The sequence below is a fragment of the Rana temporaria genome, chromosome 5 (assembly GCF_905171775.1).
Source record: "Rana temporaria chromosome 5, aRanTem1.1, whole genome shotgun sequence".
NCBI lineage: Eukaryota > Metazoa > Chordata > Amphibia > Anura > Ranidae > Rana > Rana temporaria.
Window position 1 is genome coordinate 71828725 of NC_053493.1, and position 23126 is coordinate 71851850.

Here is a 23126-nt window from a genome sequence, read left to right on the forward strand (position 1 = left end):
TGTGCATTCAGAAAGGGAAGGGGCCGGTAAATTACATATTTACTGGTCCCTTTCCCACTCCTAAAACATCCCAGCAGCAACAGCCGATAGGAGAGTCAGCGCTGTGTGGGGAAAGATGGGAGCCAGAGCAAGAGGGGGAATCTGTGCTGCACAGGGTGATTAGGGTGTGCCTGGGCACACCTGGCACACCCTGTGCGCACGCCTATGCTTATAATCCTTACACTGTAAAACATTGCACCTACCAGCTCACCATACCAATTTCAATTCACTGCAAATTTAGTAGAACAAGTATTTTCTATGAGTAGAAACAAATTCACTCAAGTTCCTCAACGCAGTCCAGGAAAATTGTAAGATTCACAGTTAATGAAAGGCAACGACATTATAAATGACATTTCAGGAGAAGCAACTGTGACAGCTATATTTTCAGGGTTGGATTAATACATTGGCTGTTCGGGAAAGATTGGCAAACCTTATCTACTGCCAAAAATTAAAGGAAAAAAAAAAATCTTGGCTTTATTATAGTTTAATGTAAGGACTGCTTTAAACACAACTAAAAAAGGGTTGGGCATTTCTTCTGCGATTACAACATCATTTAAATCTACTCGGAAAGCTGGGAAATAATACAACTCATAATAAAACAAAGTAGTACTGAAATATATTCCGATGTGAAGAAACTTCCCTGAGCCGGACATTGATGCTGTTCTTTGGTTCAGAACGGATCACTAAACAGCAGAGGGAAGCCCATTCACAACGAGCAAACAATTGGGGGCCACTTTAGGCAGCAGCCGTCTATCTCTAGATTCCGTCTAGAACGGTGACAAAGCTTCAAAATAATCAAGGTGTTAATGCCGCGGCCTCATAGCGGCGGTGCACTCTAGCTGGGTAAATAGAGCTGGTGAGTTCAGGTTAGTGGTATGATCTGGAAGGCTTCAGTTTCTTCTGCTCATCTCGAAGCTTCTGTCTCTTTCTCTTGCTGCTGTCTTTGTGTCCTGGGAAAAAATGGTCAGTAAGCAAGTCCCAAGGTTTGTATTAAAAATATAACATTACAGAGGAAAAATTGTGCTTTTGTGTTGTTTTCAATCGTTATCAATCACAACTAGGGGTCCATTCACTAGGCAGACTGTACCACCTATAGGTAAACAATATTCTTTAAGAAATGGAATGAGAGAGATTGAAAATCTGATGATATCTAATGGTATGTATGCAAAAATGGAAGACGTGACAGAACCACCCGTAATTCCTTTTCAAGGAAAAGTGGGACTTCACTCAAAAGGGGGAAGTTCCTCTTGTTGGCACCTTCCCCTTCCTCCACTGCCACATTTGGCACTTTTTGGGGGAGAGGGTACCTGGTTTTGACAGCTACCAGCTGCGGCAATCTGAGCCAGAAATTCATCCCCCTCCTTCCCCGCAGTTTCCTGGGACATATCACCGGTACCAGAAGACTACGGGACCATTCACAAGGCGCAGTGCGCCTCGCATATGTGCGCAAGGAAACCAGCTGTGAAGACGCAAGGCTTCAGGGCCAGTTCACACCACATGTAGTCCATTGCATTTATTTTTCTGCATCAATGGCATAGTTCACACCAGTTCGGGCAGTTCCAGTGTGTTTTAGTTCCAGAAAAAAAAGTAGCACATGATGCAGTTTTCCTGCACTGAACTGTACTGGAACATGGTAAAATGCAGCAAAGACGCCCTGGGCCCCAGTAAGTGAGAAAAAAACAGGAAAAAATAAGAAAAAGAGCATCTAGAATGCATCCAGAAACGCACCAGAACAGATCTGGAGTGCATTTTTGTGGTGTGAATCAGCCCTCGCTGCCTGTTTTCATTACTTGAGATGCCGGTGTCCTGTCAAGAAGTGCCCCCCTATCAAGAAATGGCCGGGAGGAAATGCGCCGCGCAAGTGCAGTATGGAGCCCCAGAACAGCTGAGTTTACGATCCGCTGTTGTCTCACGTTGCCTAGGAACGGATAGTTACATGAAAGGGGTGGATTTTTAAATGATGGGCAGTGCTGGGGGGGTATTTTTATCGATGGCCAAAAAATCTGCAAAGGAAATCTTTATCTACTATTCTTTCTGGACGCTTGCGGGCCGTGTTTAGTAAATTGAAGGTTGGCTTTTTCTATTTTAGATAAAGATTTATTTTGCAGCTTTGTTTGGCCATCGATAAATATCCCACCCCCAACACTGCCCATCATTTAAACATCCGCCCCCTTCATGAATCTATCCGCCCCTCTCCTTCATGAACGTGCCTCGGCAACGCGACTCAAAGGCTGATCGTCAACTCGGCTCCATGCGGCGCATGCGTAGCTCCACCCGGGCACTATTCGGTAGCTGGGCACTTCTCAACAGAACACCGGCACCTTCACTTGGCTCGGGTGAGGACATTGCGGGATCCCTGGACAGGTAAGTGCCCTTATATTAAAAGTCAGCAGCTACAAAATTTGTAGCTGCTGACTTTTAATTTTTTTGGGGGAAGCCTGGAGCTCCACTTTAAATTCTATTTCATCAAGTATAATAAAGGTCCCCTTCTATAATCTCAGGGGTCTACAAACTTTCTAAACAAAGGGACAGTTTACTGCTCTTTAAGCCTTAGGGGGCTGCACTGTGACCTGTGGGAGTAGTAAATGGTATCAGTAAAAAGAATAGTGCCCCATCGATGGTGTCAATAAGAAAAATAATGTTCCATCTTTGGTGTAAGTGGAGGAATAATGCCTCATCATAGGCGTCAGTGGGAGAAATAGTTCCTCATCATTGGTGTCAGTGGGAGGAATAATGCCTCATCATTGGTGTCAGTGGGAGGAATAATGCCTCCTCATTGGTGTCAGTGGGAGAAATAGTACCACATCTTTGGTGTATGTGGGAGAAATAATGCCTCATCATTGGTGTCAGTGGGAGAAATAGTACCACATCTCTGGTGTCAGTGGGAGGAATAGTGCCTCATATTCGTGGGAGGAACAGTGTCCCAAGGGCCAGATAAAGGCAAGCAGGGGGCCACAATTTGGACACCATTGTTCTATACTTTTAAGCAGCAACTTTGGGCTAAAGCCAGCCCTTAATTTTGGGATTAACTTTTGTGGAACAAACCAATTAGGAGTGTTATGGAGACTGCCTAAATTGCCAAATGTCCACAATTTATAGATATGCCCATGAGCTTAACTAAGCCAAGGCACTAGAAGTCCAACCAAAGTATATATATTTAAATTTCCCCGATTGTCAGCTGACAATCACCCACCAGATTCTCATCTATGTCAGGTGCAGCAAATATATGTCCAATGTCCCATTTGTCCAGTGCTGAGATCCCATTAAGGGAGTACAAGAGAGCTAAAAGAGACCAACCAGCTTTGTGTAAACCAGGCCTTAAAGTGACATGAAAGTAGGATGAGGGCCGCAATCACTCGCCTTCTCTCAAAAAAATGTTTTTGTTGCATGGCTGCATATGGATTCACTACATTTGAAATCATAGCCCCAAACATACACTATATTACTACAAGTATTGGGGCGCCTGCCTTTACATGCACATGAACTTTATTGACATCCCAGTCTTAGTCTGTAGGGTTCAATATTGAGTTGGCCCACCCTTTGCAGCTATAACTGCATCAACTCTTCTGGGAAAGCTGTCCACAAGGTTTAGGAGTGTGTCTATGGGAATGTTTGAGCCATTCTTCCAAAAGTGGATTTGTGAGATCAGGCGCTGATGTTGGATGAGAAGGCTCACAGTCTGCGCTTTAATTCATCCCAAAGGTGTTCTATCGGGTTGAGGTGCAGGCCACTCAATGTCTTCATGAACCTTGCTTTGTGCACTGGTCCAAATCATTTGGTGAAGAGGGATGTGGGGTAGTTTTTCAGGGGTTGGGCTCCAAAACCTTGTGGAAAGTCTTCCCAGAAGAGTGGAAGCTGTTATAGTATCAAAGGGTGGGCCAACTCAATATTAAACTCTACAGACTAAGACTGGGATGCCATTAATGTTCTTGTGCATGTAAAGGCGGGCGCCTCAATACTTTTGGTAATAGAGGGTGTGTGTTACAAACGAGTGTTCTCTTTACTTGGTCCAGATCAGTGACTCAGTGAAGCAATAAAGCCAATGCATCAGCATGGCAGCCAGACAACTAATTATTTTCAGAAGGAATGTAGGCATCCATGATTCTGTCATGAAATTTTCTATAAAAGTAAGCTTACTAAGAAAAACATGAAGGCTGCCATTGGTGTTCTCCTCCTGAAAATTCTAGTTTCCTGGCTGTTTCATGCTGCAACATTCTGAGACATTTACTCTGAACAGGCATGCAGAATAAAGTCTGATCTGCAAAATTGCTCAAAGCCATTGGATCAGCATTACAGCTATGAAACTAGCTTTTTCAGGAGGCGGTCTGGAATGGCAGCATCTGTATTTCCTCAGTACAGGTTTCCTGGTGGTGCATGAGAATGACTATTGGGATTACATGTAATAAAGCAGACATCTGTAATGAAGCCTGTCAATGCTAACCACTCCTTTGAAAAATGCAGTTTGCCTGCAAGCAGATATTTGTGCAGCTTTGTAAAATGGTCATTCATTTTATTGTTTAACATGTAGGCCATTTGGGTTCCCTCGGAAGTTTGGCTTAAAAACTTCTAGTCAGCAAACAGCATGCCATGACTTTTTGCTAGCACATGAAAATTCAGCACTGCAGGCGTGAAAACGATTTTCACATCCTAGCAACAAGCAGAATGTGAGGGTTGCTTACCAGGAGTTTTTTATCCAGGTTTCTGAGGAGACCCAAATGGCCTACAGGAGTATCTAGTTGCGGATGCTCCACTGCGAACAGGTAAATCGGGGTTAAATGCGAGTCATGCAGTTCCAGCTGCGACTATGTCCATCAGTAATTTATACTTGTAGGCAGTAGTATATTAATAGGCTATTTAAAGACAGCAAGCATGTGAGCAAACCAGCCCTGATGAAGTGGGTTCGCCCTTGAAACCTGGTCAGCGGTTATGCATGCTAAGGCCATCGGCTGCATGCTCTCTAACAGGATCCAGGGCAGGGATTTCTTCTGTGCAGTAAGGGTGATAAAGGTCTCTTTCAGGATGCCATTGTATGAGATATATTAAGTTTATAAAGATAACTTTTAGGGTCCTTTCACACGGAGCGGACCGTTTCTGTGTCCGCTCCGTGTGTCCGCCAAAGCTCAGCGGGGATCCTCCGTCATCCCTGCTGAGTTGTCGGCGGATAGGGCGGTCCCCGCACACAGTGCAGAGACCGCCCTGTCTCTACTTCGCTCTCCCCTATGGGGGATCGGATGCAGACGGACCGTCTGTCCGTCTGCATCCGATCCGTTCCGCCGGACGGAAGAAAAAAAGGGTTTTCTTCCGTCCGCAAAACCGGATCCCGACGGACGCGGACGTAAGCGGATGCTCCATCCGCTAACGGGCGCGATCCCATAGGGATGTATTACAAGTCCGTAAACAGACTTGTAATACACGGACGAGCGGAGCGGACGTGTGAAAGGGCCCTTACCTGGAAAGGACATGTTCCTAAATTTCCCTGAAGCAACACTGTATCCTTTTTCCACTTGAGCACCATTTGTATCGATTTGCCTGGCTATCATAGACTGTTTAGCTTCAATACTTTGAGTGACTGATCCAGAACAAGTATGCAGATTGGGACCTCTGACTTTACCCTGTGGGGTTAGTAGGACACCCCAACAATAAAAGGGAGTCAACAATGACAGGCTTTGAACCAATTTCAGGACAGTTTGCTTCAAGGTCACATGGACAATTTTAGCAAATTAAATCAATAAATTGCTTAATCTTATAAGGAATTCACCCAGTGTAAAGTACCATAATTATAATAAACAGGTAAAATGAGCCAACAAGTTGCAGCAAAGTGATGGTGTTAAGCTGGGGTGGATGAAGGACAAAAACAGGACAAACACAGAACACCTACAGCTGCACTTTGGAATACAATTTAGGCAGTACACATTGATTTTGGTCATAAAGAGTTCACAGAAAGTCTGCTCCAACCTACCACAGAGCTGAAACAACATTCATATTTAAAGTGGTTCTAAAGGCAATTTTTTTTTTTTTTTTTTACCTTAATGCATTTTCTGCATGCGGATCCCCAGCCCCCCCTTATACTTACCTGAGCCTGATCTTGATCTAGTGAGGTGCACGAGAGCAGAGGCTCTCTCCATCCTCATTGGCTCAGAGACATCAGTAGAAGCCAGGCCATGCCTCGCTCTCTGTGTCTATTGGCACACAGAGCCAGCTTGGGAGAGAGCATGCTCGAGTGCCCCATAGAAAGCGGCTTGGTATGGGGGCACTTGGCGGATGGGGGGGAGCCAGGAGTCTCTCTCCTGCCTCCTTGGTTAAGAAACAGCAGCGGGAGCCAGCCTGTGCCCTGCTCTCTGTGTCTATTGACACACAGATCCAGCTTGGGGGAGAGTATGCTTGAGTGTCCCATAAAAAGCGGCTTGGTATGGGGGCAGTTGGCGGATGGGGGAGTCAGGCGTCTCTCTCCTGCCTCATTGGCTAAGAAACAGCAGCGGGAGCCAGCCTGTGCCCTGTTCTCTGTGGCTATTGAAACACAGAGCCAGCTTGAGATTGAGCATTCACGAGTGCCCCATAGAAAGCAGCTTGGCATGGGGGGCATTTGGCGGGGGGAGGAGCCAGGTGGGGGACCCCGAGAAGAGGAGGCAAAACCATTGCACAAAGCATGTAAGTATAACATGTTTGTATTTTAAAAAAAAAGTAATACTTTACATTAACTTTTAAGTGGAGGGATGAACTTATTCTTTTAGGGTTAAAGGAGCAGCAATGTGCAGTCCACACAAAATCAACTTTAATCAATGTGAGTGCCCACTGCAAGCTATAAGGTCTCTCCAGGTTACTGTCCATCATTACTCTTTCAGACAATTCACTAAATAACTGCAATAGAGCTTTAAATATTATTAAAAATCCAGCAGCCCTCTGCAATAACTTGGATGGAAGCTCTTTGGTTAGTCTAGCTGCGGCTGGTGAAGACTGCTGCACATTGTTATTTTTCCTAATTTGTTGGGTTCTATGCAAGGGTAATGGTCTTTTTTTGCATGGTAACTGTATAGGCATTTAAAACATACATCATTTAGATTTCATATCCAAGCAGTGATAATCTACTCCACTTCCATAGTGCTACAGAAATAGAAACAGGATTTAAAAGAAGCCATGCAGGGAAAATGCTTGTGATTGAAAACAAAACAAAAGGCAGCATAGCTATGTCACAAATTGTTGTAGTTAGTGATTCAGTTATAGATAAAATGGAACATCCACATGCAGTACTTTCAGGTAAATGGTAATGTCACCTAGTACCACTACCACATGCTATAACACGTGGCGAAAACATTCGCACTCCTGGGAGGATTATTAGACTACAGTCTCAGATAAACACTAAAATGATCGAGACTTACATGGATCACATTATAGGCCGGTTCCGGCAAAATGGAATTTTGGGGGTAATGTGTGAGAAACATAGGGGCAAATAGACTGCACTCTGCAAGTGCAGTTGCTCCGGAGTTTCGTAAATGAGGTAAAGCGCTGCTGATTTCCATCATCCAATCATGTGCAAACAAAATGCGTTTTTTTTTTCTTGCATGTGATTGGGTATTCTTTGTAAAGTGAAGTTTCGCCTCATTTACTAAGCTCTGGAGCAACTGCACTTTCAAAGTGTACAGTCTGTTTCCCTTTAGTAAATCAACCCCATAGAGTTTTTATACACAGGGTTGTGACACATGGATGGCGTGTTCTACACACCATTGTAAGCCTCCATTACAGAGCTTATCTCCATAGTCCTGACTGACTCTCTAGCACACTGGAAAATTCACCTCATGTTTCCAAAATGTGCAGTTTTGTCCATGTTAGGCCATGGTCTCCCCTTACAATTTCTGTTTGGGCTAGTGGCAGCATCCCCACTTCCACACATGTAATTAAAGTGTGTGGAAACCAGTTCTTACATGACCCACTCAAATCTGTGCCCTTGTTTAGCAAAGTCCTCCGAAACTGTCTGCCTGCTCCTTCCTCAGGTGAGATGTCTAAAGCTCCCCATAAACATGAATGGGGCCCACAGAGGAAGACAAATACGAACAGGTTTTCAGGCATGCCCTGAGACCAAGACATTAAAGTGAATACTAAAGTCTTGTTTTTTTTTAAGAATAACAAACATGTTATACTAACCTGCTCTGTGCAAAACCAACTGCCCGGATCCTCCTCTTCCCAGGTGCCTTGTTGGTGCTCCTGGCCCCTCCCTCCTGCAAAGTGCCCCTACAGCAAGCAGCTTGCTATGGGGGCACCCGAACCAAGCCACAGCTCCCTGTGTCCATTCAGACACAGAGCCGCGGCCCAGCCCCGCACTCTCTCTCTCTCTCTTCTGATCGGCTAACTGACTTTGAGTGACAACAGTGGGAGCTTATAGCACTGCTGCTGTGTCTCAGCCAATCAGGAGGGAGCGTTCCGGACGGCCGAGGCACTCGTGCACATCGCTGGATAGAGATGGGGCTCAGGTAAGTATTAGGAGGGCTGAGGGGCACTGCTACACACATAGGGCCAGATCCACGTACAGCGGCGCATCTTTCCGCCGGGCGCAGCGTATCTAAGATACACTACGCTGCCGTAACTTTTTTTTTCTCGAATCCTCAAAGAATTTGCGCCGTAAGTTACGGTGGCGTAGTGTATCTTTGGCCGCGTAATGACGCGGCATTCAAATCTCTGTGATGGGGGCGTGTTTTATGTAAATACGTCGTGACCCGACATAAACAACGTTTTTTTTAACTGCGCATGCGCCGTCCGTGGGGGTATCCCAGTGAGCATGCTCGAAATTAACCCGTAACAAGCTAATGCTCATGACGGTGACGTCATTCTACGCAAATCCCTATTCGCGAACGACTTACGCAAACGACGTAAAAAATTCAAAATGCGAGGCGTGAACGACGGCCATACTTAAAATTGAGTACGCCACCATATAGCAGGTTTAACTATACGCCGGAAAAAGCCGAACGCAAACGACGTAAAAAAATGCGCCGGCCGGACGTACGTTCGTGGATCGCCGTAACTAGCTAATTTGCATACTTGACGCGGAATTCGACGTAAACGGCACCTAGCGGCCGCCCAAAGATTGCATCTAAGATCCGACAGCGTACTAAGACGTACGCCTGTCGGATCGATCCGAGATGCCGTCGTATCTTGTTTTGTAGATACAAAACAAAGATACGACGCACAAAATTTGAAATTACGCGGCGTATCAAGGATACGCCGGCGTAATTCTTTTGTGGATCTGCCCCATAAGGTTTATTATCTTAATGCATAAAATGTAATATGATAAAAAACCTTCTGCCTTTACAACCACTAAGGCCCCGTTCACATATCGCAATTTAAAAAGCGCAATTCACGCGTGTTTCCGTGTGTCGCACTTCAGGCAGCCCATTTACTTAAATGAGTTGCACTATAAATGTTTGTTGCGCCAAAGAAGCTCAGGGACCAACTTTTGGCCAAGAGCCAGGTGTGTTTTCATAATAGCATTTTGTCTATATTTTCAGTTTTGAGGAGGGGTGCCATTCAGGATGGATGGCAACCAAATGCGCATCACATGTTTGGCGCAATTTGAAAATGTGGGCAGAATCACACTGATTTTGCCTGTGATCGATAACTGCCCAAAGTGAATGGAACCCAATTTCAGGGCTGCCATTGTCCACCTTTTTCTTAAAAAAAAAAAAAAAAAATGTATGCTGGCCCAATGGCCTCATGACTTCTGGAATAAATAAAAAGTCAGCAGTCATTCAGCTGCAAATGTGTCCTGGGTTACTAACCCACAGACAGAATGAAAGTCAGGCAACCAGCATTTTCAGAAAGCAGTGATTAGTAATGTCAACTTTCATGTTCATTTGGTGACAGGTTTCCTTATATGTGGCTTTCTATGAAGATAAAAGGCTATTATCATCACTTAGCACACTCAAGATTTTATTTTAGTGTTTTACATTAAACACAATATTTTGAATATTGCACAGCATATACAGCTGTCCTATTTTACATAAATGCATTTTGTTTTATTAATTACAATTTTTTCCTTTAAAGAATGTTGAGGATGGTAGGATACAGCTGTATGTCTTATGCTGCTTCAGTTGCATAACAAGTTTTGCTGGGGGCTTCACACCGAAAGGCTTGATTTATCAAGCTTGTGATTTTTCCCTACAACTCAGGACATAACCTGCCTCTGAGCAAGAACGCCATTTCTCTGTGATATATCTATTTCGTATAATAGAATATTATTTTAGCTACAAAGCTACATTAATTCTAAGGCTGCATTCACACCTGAAAACAAGCAGAAATTAGCACCTGTCTCTGTAAACGTGCAAAAACGCACGTTGCGCTGGTGAAGCCATTATTTCTTAAAGGAGTTGTAAAGTAAAAAATGTTTTCACCTTTATGCAATCTATGCATTAAGGTTAAAAAACATCTGATGCTGCCGGCCCCCCCCCCCCAAGCCCCCGTTATGCTGGGGGGGGCCCGTGACCAAGTCCTGTCGTGACGAAACGTAGGGAGGCGGCGTTCTGACGTCACCGCGCATCTTCTACCCGGATACGGGCTGTGTGTTAAGCTGGCCGGCTTGATTTTATGCTCTATGTTTGCTGAATAAATGTAAGTGCATTTCCACTTGTTTTTATCAAATTAAAGAAGGTTTTACACTATGTGAGCCCCTTCTGTTTTTGCATACCCTTGGATGGTTTATCGGGAGTACTTATCTAAACCTAAGGATACAGTCTATCAGGATTTCAGCGCTGTGGCTTCCTATGGGATATCATCCATCCTTGTCTCTTACCGCGCTATAATTGATCTCTTATAATTTGGAGATCATTTCCATCCGGTAAGAGGCTTTTATAACCTTGGTGGAGGATCTTTCCTTTCAAGCACTCTTCTTATGTGGATTCGGTGTTACACTTGGGAGATTGTTTATATGAATTTGCCTGTGTGGCGGGACTGATTATTTATTTCAACTTTTACTCATTTATTATTCACTGTTCAATATTTTCAGCGCGATCTCTTCCATTTTTCATATTGTCCTTGTGTGGTATAACACTTTTAGATCGCTTCTTTTTTCTTTCAAACAAGCGCAATATTTTTCTGCACCCCGTTATGCTTACCTGACCCCTCGAAAGTCCTGCGCGCGGTCCCGAGATCCTCTTCGCCGCTCAGCCTGGCCGCTGATTGGCTAGAGCAGATGGATTGAGAGCAGCGCAGCCATTGGCTGGCGCTGCTGTCAATCACATCCAGTGGCGCGGCGCGCCGAGGGGCGGGGCCGAGTGATACAGTGAGCGGCTATGGCCGCTCGCTGTATCACGGGAGTGCGCCCGCAGTTACTCACCACCATGCGAGCTCTCTCGCATGACTGTGGTCAGTACTTGCGGGGAGGACCAGAGACAGCCGCCGAGGGACCCCAAAAGACGTGGATCGGGGCCACTCTGTGCAAAACGAACTGCGCATAGTGGAGGGAAGTATAACATGTTTGTTATTTTAAAGGAATTTTTTTTTTTCCCTTTACTAACCCTTTAATGACACCCCAAGTGCTGGTAGCAGCTGTATGTTTTGTTGTGTGTATTGGCTCTGTGCCAAAACATAGTACTTGAGCTTCTTTGGTGCATTTTCCATGTGACACAGTTGCTCGGGGATAAATGCAGCCCAAGGAATGCAAACAAGCAGGTTTGATTACACAACTCTGCAGAATTGAGGCAGAAACTTGAAATACATTAATATTACAGAAGATTATCTTTGGTATACGTCACACTCTGTTTACTGTGCATATGTCAGCATGGGGCGATGGACAGCTCAGGGGCATGACATTCAACAAACATTTTACACCATTTCCAAGCAGAACATCAGGGGTAAAATATCCTGCTGGTGTTTGCAATTATTTTGCTGCAACGAGCAGCATTAATAATGAATGTTGTTTTATTACTATGAAATAAACGGATGGTATAAACCGAATTAAGGGGGGTTTCTACTTCAAATAACCTTCTCTGTTTTACAGGTCAGGATATATTAGTTTAAATGTAAATGCAGAATCAAAAACTGCTGAAATAGCATTACGTCACAGATAAATGGTTGTAGGGAAATGTTGCCCCCCCTCACCAGTTTTGAATATAAGGGGGTCAGATGGTGGGTTAGAAGGAGACTGTCAACTGAATCTCTTTAAAGGAAACCTGTGCAAAGTGAAAAATGCAGCAGCCATTGCCGACCTTCCTCTGAAAATGCTAATTGTTTGGCCACTGACTTTAAGTTACCGATCCATAACAAGCAAGCTGCAGGTGAACCGAGAATTTCTTATCTGCATGCTTGTTCCTTGTCAGTGGTTCAATAAAGGACCAGCACAATGACTGGGAAACTAGAATCATTTTTAAAAGTATGGGTGTGCAAGGGCTGCTTAAAGTGGAAGTAAACCCATCCATTAAGGGCTCTTTCACACGGGAGGCCCATTCAGGTCCGCCTGTCAGTTTTTTTTGCGGACCTGAAAGGGCGCTCCGTGCTCCTCTATGGACATGCCCACTGACATCCGACCCGATCCGACCTGCCAAAGTGTGACGGAGGAAAAACCTACTTTTCCATCCGTCTGGCGGATCGGATGAACACGGACAGACGGTCTGTGTTCATCCGATCCCCCCATAGGGGAGAGCGGAGAAAAGATAGGGCGGTCCCTGCACAGTGTGCGGGGACCGCCCTATCACATGTGCAGCATCATGGCAGTTGTACATTAAACAGAGGCCAAGATGGCAGCTTCTTTGACTAAACACGATAGGAGGGTTTACTTCCGCTTTAAGCTGGCCAATGAAATCTCACAGATTCCTTCATCTATTGTTGGAGTGCAGTTGGGCAAATCACCCCGTCAGACTAGTGTCATGCCTTGTACACACTACCGTTTTTCACGACGAGAAAACTGCCATTTTTTATATTGGTCGAGAAAACTGGTGGTTTGTATGCACCCTAGCAGTTTTCTCGACGAAAAAACTGCCCGCAAAAAAATTTAAACCAGCTCTCTTTTTTCCCGTCATGTTTCACATCAGTCTTTTTCTCGTCGCGAAAAACGGTCGTGTGTATGCTTTTCCGAGGGGAAAAAATGTGCATGCTCAGAATGAAGGATGAGACGGGAGCGCTCTTTCTGGTAAAACTAGCGTTCGTAACAGAGATAGCACATTCGTCACGCTGTAACGGACTGAAAAGCGCGAGGCTGAAAAGCGCAAATCGTCTCTCACCAAACTTTTACTAACACGAGGATCAGCAAAAGCAGCCCAAAGGGTGGCGCCATTTGAAAGGAACTTCCCCTTTATAGTGCCGTCGTATGTGTTGTACGTCACCGTGCTTTGGTCGGACGTTTTTTTGAATGAACGTGTGTATGCCAGTCAGGCTGGAGAGAAATCACGTTGTGAAAAACAACAGGTTTTTGAACGACAAGAAAAACGATGGTGTGTACGCGGCATCACTGTCTATCAGAATACTCAAACAGTTCAAGCATTTGACTGGATGAAGGGGCTGTTGGGCCAACTAAAGTCAACTGAACAACTGTTTTTGTTGATTGGAACGGTGGGATCAGCTAAAATTTAATGACCAGATTTACATAATATCCCAGTAAAGGTTTCCTTTCTACTGTCATCTATACAGCACAGTGTGTGCCGTACCAGCACATGGAAAGACAGCTTCTATAATAAATGACAAAGTAAAATTTAGAATTCTGAATCACTAAACCATTGGGTACATTAGGTACCAGCAGTCTATTAGCTATTCACTGCCAAAATATCCTCCACACTGAGGCTAACAACGACATAATATCCAAAGTATAAATATTGATTGAGAAATAATTTTTATGGGTGAGCGCTTCATTTTTAATTACGTGCTCACATTACATTAGTCTCTTGCTAGCTGTCACTCTGTTAACATGTCTGTTTCAACCTGTAATAAACAGGGTTTGATTTCTACACAGGCAACAAAGGCTATGGCCTCAGGTAGCATGGCTGAGAGTGGGGGCGCACAGCCAACCACACTTCACGTTGGCGATTGACAGTAATACATCCAGGCTGGCACCCTGACTGCCAATACCAACCGGCCAAGTGGTCATTGTTGCTGTTTTAGCACAGTTTTTGTTGCGGGGATATTGTACCTACAGCTCTCTCTCTCTATACCTACAGTAGAAATAAACTGTTAGCAAAGGGCTGGTCAATACACTGGAGTAGGACAACACAGTTGGTCTATGAGGGCATGAAATATAAAACCAGACCTGGTTATAAAGTATGCATCTATCCACATTTTATTATATATATATATATATATATATATATATATATATATATATATATATATATATATACACACACACACACACACACACACACACATATATATATTTTTTTAAAGGAGACTGAAAATTACTCTCAAGTTAAAAGGACACCAGTAAAATTGGGTCTCATTTACAAAGTTTACCAGTGTGGTCACGGAGAAAGCTACTGTATTTATTGGCGTATAACACTCACTTTTTTACCCTGAAAATAAAGGGTAAACTGTGCCTGCGTGTTATACGCAGGGGGCTGTGGAAAGTTTTTTTTCTGAAACTTCCCTTTTAAAGTTAGGGTGCGTGTTATACGCCGATAAATACGGTAATTTGTACATCGCTTTTTGTGTTGCATCAATTTGACTGACTTTCATACATTGAGTGTTGGATGTTCACAGTAATATTGGTTTATGCAGAGGAGAGGACTGTCTCTGGGCAGCAAGTCTGACCAAAGCTGGTAAACTCTTCAATAAAGGACAAGTTCACCTTTCTGGAAAAAATAATAAATGCACATATTTCTGCAGGAAAAAAAAAATGCATCTATTATTTATTCCTACAGAAGCCTGAAAAGCATTGCACCTGTGATCAGTTGATCACGGGTGCATGACCAGGCTCCTACAAACACGTCCTCCAGCTTTCTTGCTCATACCTCTATATGGAGTTTGTGTTTTGTGAAAGCTTGAGGAAGTGTCAGTGGACTATGACACTTATCAACGTCCTTGCAGTCCATTTAGAACTAAAAGCCATTTGCTGTGGTGGAAGACGGGTCTTGTAGTTTATTCATTCACAGACTGCTGTGAATGAATGACGCAACAGTGCGGGCGGAGCCACGCTGATTTTGAATTTGACAGTGACTGTGATGGAGAGAATTCCTCACGCGCTGTCACAGAGGAAGGGGTGAGCGGGGTAGGTACTAAAGCATGTTACATTTTAATTAGGGATGTAACATATTTCAAAGGTGAACTTAGCCTTTAAATTGCTATATAGTTATCAAAGTATCTAGAATAGGACTACGTTCCTCCCCTTTTACAAGGCACTAAAAATGAAAGTTGGAGACTAAAATATTTGTTTTAAACTGATGTTAATTTGCGCTCTCCCTCTGGGATGCAGTCAGGACATGATTGCAGCACTCTCCCTCAACTACATGAGATAATCTTCCCATAAGAAGTAAAGACACTACAGAGGATAGATTGGATTGTGAAGAGGTTTACTACTCTAGCAGTTTGGCAAGCACTGGCTTTTCTTTTTTTAAATATGAATGTGATCTGAAGATATCATAAAGCAGTATATATAGGCAGTTCTTTCACATACTGAATGAGGCCCAATAAAGTTGTAATTTAATTTGCTGAGCTGTGTATGCTTGTTGATGGATAAATGCCGGTGTGTGTTGTACAAGTGTACTACATCACTATACAGCAGCAGCAACTTTTCTGTTTTTTTCCCGGCAGTGTTGTGCACTTGCTTGACTGGCTAATGTGCACGTTACTATCATTAAACTCCTCATTATGCTGTTTTTGCACACCTGCTGAGTGAAGAAGAGTTTCCCCATAGATGTCCCTCAGTATTTCTTGCTGCCCTTCCTCTTCATTTCTGTAACCGTGAATGTGCCTGGAGACGGCAGGAGGATGGTGAGTCCTGGCGGTTCTGCTGCTTGATGGCAGAGCGTTCTGTCCCCGGCGTCTGCACTCCTCGGCAAAGGCCATCTCATCGGTTTGACCTGAGAATATGAGCAGATAAAAAGCATAACTATATAATAAATGGTCAGAAAAAAAGATCATTCAAATGTTGTCATAAATATACAGAGGCATAACAATAGCCAAATCCATCACTAAATTCATAAAGCAGTATTAAACCCAAAACAAAAAAATTATTATATTGCAGCTTACCAGATCTGAGATGTGGTAGCTGCATTAATTTTCTTTTCTTTTTTTTACTTTTCCTTTATTTTCACCTCCTGATCTGTCCAGTAAGTTTGTACTTTTTCAACTTAATTTAACAGACCAAGCTGTCCAAAAATAGTGTCAGAGGGATGAGACAAACCATATACCACTACCCTCTCAATGATTGACAATGCTTCTATCCAATGGCTGTCCTCACTGCTCCTCCATCCAAAGTGATAACACCGTAAGTCAGGCTTGGTGGCAGGATCACCAGGTGAAAAAAAGAAATTGGAGCCTAAAAAAACCCACAGCCACTACACATAAAGGGTAATTTCACTTTTACACCTAAAAAATAAAGATAAATTCATAACACCTTCTATGCTCCTCCTGTCTCCGCTGCATGTATCTGTCCACAACTGCCAATGTACAGATCTGTTTAAAGCCCCAGAGGCTATGTAGCGGCATAATGCAGGCAATGGCTCAAGATCAATGGTTAGCACCGAGAGGAAATTGCCAATATATAGCCTATATATCAGCTACAATATACACATAGCCTATATTTGCATTGATACAGCTTGAGTAAGGCCGCGTACACACGATCGGTCAAAACCGATGAAAACGGACTGAAGGACCGTTTTCATCGGTCCAAACCGATCGTGTGCTGGCTCCTATGCAAAAAAAAAAATATATAAATATGCATTTATTATTATTTTTTGTAAAAGGTAGTAAGCCTTTAGGAACATTGAAATAGTCTTGAGCATACTTCACAATTTGCATCAATCATTTTCCCAGTAATCAGTCAATGATTTGTTGATGATTGATTCTAATGTATGCCCCCAGAATCTTGCAAAGCAATCATGTGAACACCGGAGGTGTGAAATTTCCCCTGCAGCCTGGAGAACAGTGCAGAAGTCAAGGAGAGAATTTGAGGGTCGCCACTGTGGGCTGTTGGGTTGATAGGGCCTCACATACCTGGAAGTGTTGTAGGGGAAGGCACATAAAATAGGTTCTCTAAGCAGACAGAACACAGAGGCATATGAAGGAAAGAAACCATACATTTTGAATTCTATTAACCTGAAGCCCTCCATTTAAAAGAGGAACTTCACCAGGCTAGGGGAAAACGAACATTTAGCAGCTGGGGCACGGGAGGGTTGTGATGCTAAAGGCCCGTACACAAAATCGGATTTTCCTGGAATTGTGTGATGTCGGATTATCCAATCGAGTGTACAGAAGTCCTTCGGACAAAACTCCAAAGTACAAACACGCATGCTCAGAAGCAATGCTAACCATAACACAACATTAGCAAAAGTTGCCCAAAGGGTGGCTAAAGAGCTGAAAAAACACGTAGTTTTGTGTTTGTTGGTCAAAAATTCTTTGCCGTTTGTATGCAAGACAAGTTCATGGCCAACGCCTGTCGGACAAAGGTCCTGCACTTTGTCCGTGGAAAATCCGATTGTGTGTACCAGGCTTTAAGCCTGGTACACACGTACAGGATTCTCTGTGGTAAAAAGTCCTCCGGGAAACCCAAAGGGGAAAACCGAGAACCTGCTTGGTAACTTTTTCCCCCTACACATGACTGGGTTTCCCAACAGGAAAACTGCCATGAGAGCTTTGGTCGGGAATCCCGGCCGTGTGTATGCTCCATCACAGTGTTTCCCACAGAAAAACTGCCGGGTTAAAAACCGCCGGGAATCCCGGTGGCAAAAAAGAGAGCTGGTTCTCTTTTTTTCCCGGCAGTTTTCCTGTCGGGGAAAAAACTGCGATGGAGCATACACACGGCCGGTTTTCCCGGCCAAAACCTCTCATTGCAGTTTTCTCGAAGGGAAAACCGGTCGTGTGTACGAGGCTTAAGAGTTTATTTTTTTCTTCCAGGTAATTTCCGCTTCCCAGGAATACGTGAATTTACAGACAAAGCTAACAGTATATGACTTGCTCTACATCTTACTGTAGTCAACATTGCATGAATCACAACCAACACTCAGACTATACATGTGATAGACGGTCTCAACTTCAATCAATCACGAAGGGTGTGTTGCTGTATCAGATATTGGCACCATAATGAAAACGCCTAATTCCTCCTGAGTCGGGAGTGTTTGTAGGTATAAAATAAAAAGCATAAAAATGCAAGTCAGTTGTACAGTAAATCAGAATCATAACACATAAAATATTTAGCTCTAGGCTAATCAATCTTTAAAGGGAGATTCTACCATAAGAAAAAGGGAAAAACATAGTGAAAATACACAATTTAATCTGAACCTACACCTTCCCTTTGATCTACCATCAACTATGTAGTGCAAGGGCCTGCTTTATTTGATATAAAATGAATATTCAGGTGTGTCTCAATATTACATTGTATTGGTAAATCTAATTGAGATGTTACCGGGATTGTACAATCAGATTGCATAGTGTATGGCTAGTGTACAGCTTAGGGCTCAGCATCAGAATTTGAACTCAAAGTTCAAATTTGAGAAATAAATCAAATATTGTCCAAGAACTCCTAAGGGTCTGTCAAACAGCTGAACACAATCTTGCTTTCGGCAAGACTTGTTTACTGAAATGTATCCACTTTATATTCTAAAAAACCTTTAAGGGCTCATTCATATGCCATGCTTTTATTGCCCCCCTCCCCCTCCTCAAGCTACAGAGGCCGCAGTCAGGGGTGTACACGTGCTGTGGCTGAGATGCTTTGCTTCACAGCTGTGGCAGGAATGATACCTCCTGGCGCTTTCAGCTGGTGTAGTGAACGGTGCCACTCTGCAAACCCCCCGCAACTGCATGAAATGTGACATGAGGCAACGCTAACAATGCAGCATGTACAATTAACAATGTTCAGTGGCATTAACAGACGTTTGGGAAGCATTAAAAAAATTACCCAACTGCGTGTGTTCAACATGTGTATGAAAGACGCCTCAGGACTCATTTAGAGTAGTGGTTGGAGCACAGGTAAACCACATTGTTGAGCTGCATTTTTACCACCCCTCAACTGCTCCTTCTTTAGCTGGAAAGACAGGGTCTGGAGGCGCACACATGCTGTAGCTGGAATTATATCCCTTGTCGCATTTGGTGGGTACTACTGCCCATCAAATGAAACCCATTCAAGTGAATGCATGCTGTTTGCAGTGAGCCAGTCTGTCATTTTAAGAGGTGTAACTCCTTCCCGCCCGCGCTATAGCCGAAAGGCGGCTACAGCGCAGGCTTAATTTGCCTGGCTTAATTTGCAGGGAGGGCGTACATGGACGTCCTCCCGTGATTGCGCTGCCCGCGTGCCCCCTGCAGCGTGCGGGTGCCATGCTCTTCGGACTCAGCTGATCACAGATCGGGGTTAAGGGCCAATCACTCCGGCCCTTTACCACGTGATCAGCTGTGTCCAATGACCGCTGATCACGGAAGTAAATGCAAGCCAGTTATCAGCTTTTTTTCCCTCACTCTGAGGCCTCACGACCGAGGAACTCAACGGGCGAAAAAACACATCGCTTTGCTCGTCGAGTTCCTTGCTAGGCTGTCGAGGAACTCGACAAGTCAGTTTTCTCCATTCCCGTCGAGGAAAAAGAGAACTTGCTCTCTTTTTGGCTCGTCGAGTTCCTCGACAGTTTCCTCGTCGAAAAATGTACACACGATCGTTTTTTTCGGCAAAAAAAAAACCAGCAAGTTTCTTCCTGGTTTTTGCAGAGAAACTTGTGTGTACGAGGCCTGACAGCGTGAGGAGAGAAAGAGAGAGACGATAACCAGCTTGTGTTAAAGGGACATCGGCACTGATAAACAGAGCACTGATTATAAGTGTCCTGATTATCAGTGCAGTCCCAACAGTCCTGCAAATAAGTGCCCACCAGTGCCACCTATCAGTGCCCGCCAATCAGTGCCTCCTCATCAGTGTTACCAATCAGTGCTGCCTGCCAGTGCCCATCAGAGCCACCTATCAGTGCAGGCTATCAGCACCCATCAGTGCCTCCTCATCAGTGTTTTTTCGTTTGTTTAGCAAAAAAAAAATCTATTGTCATTCAAAGTGTGACAGCGCTGAAAGATGAAAATTGGCCTGGTCAGGACGGGGGTAAAAGTGCCCAGTAGGCAAGTTGTTAAACAGGTGGTAAGAAGGCTACACAATGCTTCCTCACTGCCTGTCAAATGCTCTCCAAACAGCAATCTACAGGCAAGTGTAGACGAGACCTAAAAGTGGGTATGAACAGAACGAATATTCATCTGGTTCAGCAGGAACCAGCCAAATGTGGATCTGTGTGTGGCCCTCTCTATCTGTAGAATGGTACTGTTGGAAGAATTTAATTTGATCAGCTGCAGTGCTGATCAGAGTATTCTAAATGCAGAGGAGTCTCTGCTGTTAGAATATCATAGTACAGTGGGAGGGTTTCCTCTATCCACCTCACTTGTCTGGATGGAGAAATCAGTTCAGGTTTTTTTTTCCGACTAGCTTGCTAAAAAAAAAGAAAGAAGCGTATATACCCAGCTTAAAAGGCATTCATTGAACAACAATGTAAATTATCAATATAGGAAATGGGCAAAAGCAGATATGCAATGTGTACGCAAGAAACCCTTGTTTTTTTTTTTTTTGTTAAATAACAAACATATCATACTTACCTCCACTGTGCAGTTCGTGCAGTGTGGCTCCGATCATCATCTTCTGGGGTCCCCCGGCAGCTCTCAGGGATCCTCCTCGCATCAGTTAAACCCTGGTAGATGAGCTCTCCCGCGGGGGTTACCTTGCGGGCGCACTCCTGAGTCCAGCATTTGCGTCTATAGACACAGAATGCCGGACTTGGCTCCGCCCCCACATCATTGGATTTGATTGACAGCAGCGGGAGCCAATGGCTGCGCTGCTATCAATCTATCCAATCAAGAGCCGAGAACCCCATGTAGAGAGGTACAGTGAGGGAACAAAGGGCTCAGGTCAGTAAAATAGGGGGGGGGGGCGCTGTGGGGCTGCTCAGTGTCAGAAGGATACATTAAGGTGAAAAAACACAAGGGTTTACAACCCCTTTAACCACTTCAATACCGCACATAGTCATATGACGTCCACAAAGCGGATCTCCCATCCCGGGTGGACATCATATGACGTCCTGGACTTTGTGTGGTGATATCTGAATGATGCCTGCACCTAGAGGCATCATTCAGATATCATTGTGTTCCGGCGGCGATCCTGCGCACCATAAGAATGATCATATCGGCGGTTCCGCCGCTTGATTGTTCTTATAGGCGGCGGGAGGGGACATCCCCCCCTCTTGCCGCCATCTGGTGCTTCTCCGGGCTCTCCTGTGCCATCGGGGGCCCGGAGAAAGGATCGCCCAGCACCGGATAGGAAGCATAGAGATGACTGGTGACCAGATGGTCACCAGTCATCTCTATGACCGTCGGAGGCCCAGGCGCGATGTGATGACATCACGCCCGGGTACCCGGAAGTAAACAAAGCCGCATTTTTTTCACAATCTCATGCTTTCCAGCCTGGAGGAGAGATGTGGGGTCTTAATGACCCCATATCTCTCCATAAAGAGGACCTGTCACACACCTTTCCTATTACAAGGGATGTTTTAAAAAAAAGCGTTTGAAAAATTATTGCGCAAATACCGTGCAAGATAAAAAGTTGTAATGACCGCCATTTTATTCCCTAGGGTGTCTGCTAAAAAAACATACATAATGTTTGGGGGTTCTGAGTAATTTTCTAGCAAAAGAATAATGATTTGTACATGTAGGAGAGAAGTGCCAGAATAGGCCCGGTATGGAGGTGGGTATAAAAGTCCAGGATTGAATGGGTTAAAGACTAAATCACTAATTCAAGTCCCACTTTGAACTGCTCTATAACACATCTATTTGCCTGTCTGCGGTATCTGATTTTATATTTTACATTCCACCTCCTACAGGAAAACAATTCTATAACAAAAAATGTTTCAACACAACTGATCTGCTTATGAAGTCTATTATGTCTCAATATCAACAGAAAGCAAGATATAACATGTTCCCTTTTTTACACAAACGGGTATTTTTCATGTGCACCGCAGAACACTCCAGAATAGAATTCAGGTGAAAGCGGTATTATGTAATACATGATGCTCCTGGACATCAAGGAAATGTCATTCAAATGAAATTGTGCAAGATTCGTTTTTTCTCACGAAACCAGTATCTGGAAACACAAATCTGAAGGGAGACCGAGCATTGCGTAATTTAGAATTTAATGTATTCTGGGGAAATCTGATGATCAGGATAGTATGTGGCATGACTGCTGGTTCTTCTTAAAAGGATTGCTGGAACAATAAATAAAATAATCTAGAATAATATTTCACTCTTGGAATAAATGTAACCCCTAAGGGTCCTTTCACATGGGAGTCATCCGCTCAGTCATGCTTTTACTAAGAAAAAATGGGCTTAGTTTACGTGCGTCTTCAGTTTAGTTCATATCAGTTTGCAGGTCAGCTCAATTCAGTTTACATTGGTTTACACCCATTTTTGCATCAATTTTATTTATTTTTTGTCATTTCAGAAACCAATCATAAGTACAAAACTATAAGCAAAAAATATGTCTTGCCTAAAATTGGCCACGATGTATGCAGCCTTCTTCCATTTAAATCCCTCCTCTTCAGAGAAGCCTATCCTACCCACACCTAACAACTGTGGGCCAGATTCACGTAGAATTCCGGCAGCGTAACGTATCCCATTTACGTTACACCGCCGCAAGTTTTCAGCGCGAGTGCTTGATTCACAAAGCACTTGCCTGTAAACCTCTCAGCTTATACTCGAGTCCGTGTACCAATTTTCAAAACTCGCGGCTTCCTCCTGGGCACGTCCCAGGAAACTGAGTCCGAAAATGAAAAAACGTCTGTGATAGGCGGAACACTGAACACAAAGTCAAACGCCTATCACGGAACGTGAGTGGACCAGGAGGAAGCCGCAAGTTTTAAAAAATGGACGCCTGCAGCGCAGCCTGTCAAGAA

The 23126-nt window shown here is 44.0% G+C and overlaps 1 protein-coding gene across 2 annotated transcripts in view; it reads right to left on the reverse strand.

Moving 5' to 3' along the window:
- Nucleotides 1-494: 494 nt before the first annotated feature.
- DNAJB6 (DnaJ heat shock protein family (Hsp40) member B6) overlaps nucleotides 495-23126 on the reverse strand; it is a 107701-nt gene continuing 85069 nt past the window's right edge. For both annotated transcript variants that reach the window (XM_040352697.1, XM_040352696.1), the window contains exons 9-10: nucleotides 15834-16028; nucleotides 495-989 (exon numbers count right to left, since the gene is read on the reverse strand). In XM_040352697.1, coding sequence (XP_040208631.1) covers nucleotides 907-989; nucleotides 15834-16028 — 278 coding nt within the window. In that variant the 3' untranslated portion in view covers nucleotides 495-906. The remainder of the gene's footprint in view (nucleotides 990-15833; nucleotides 16029-23126) is intronic.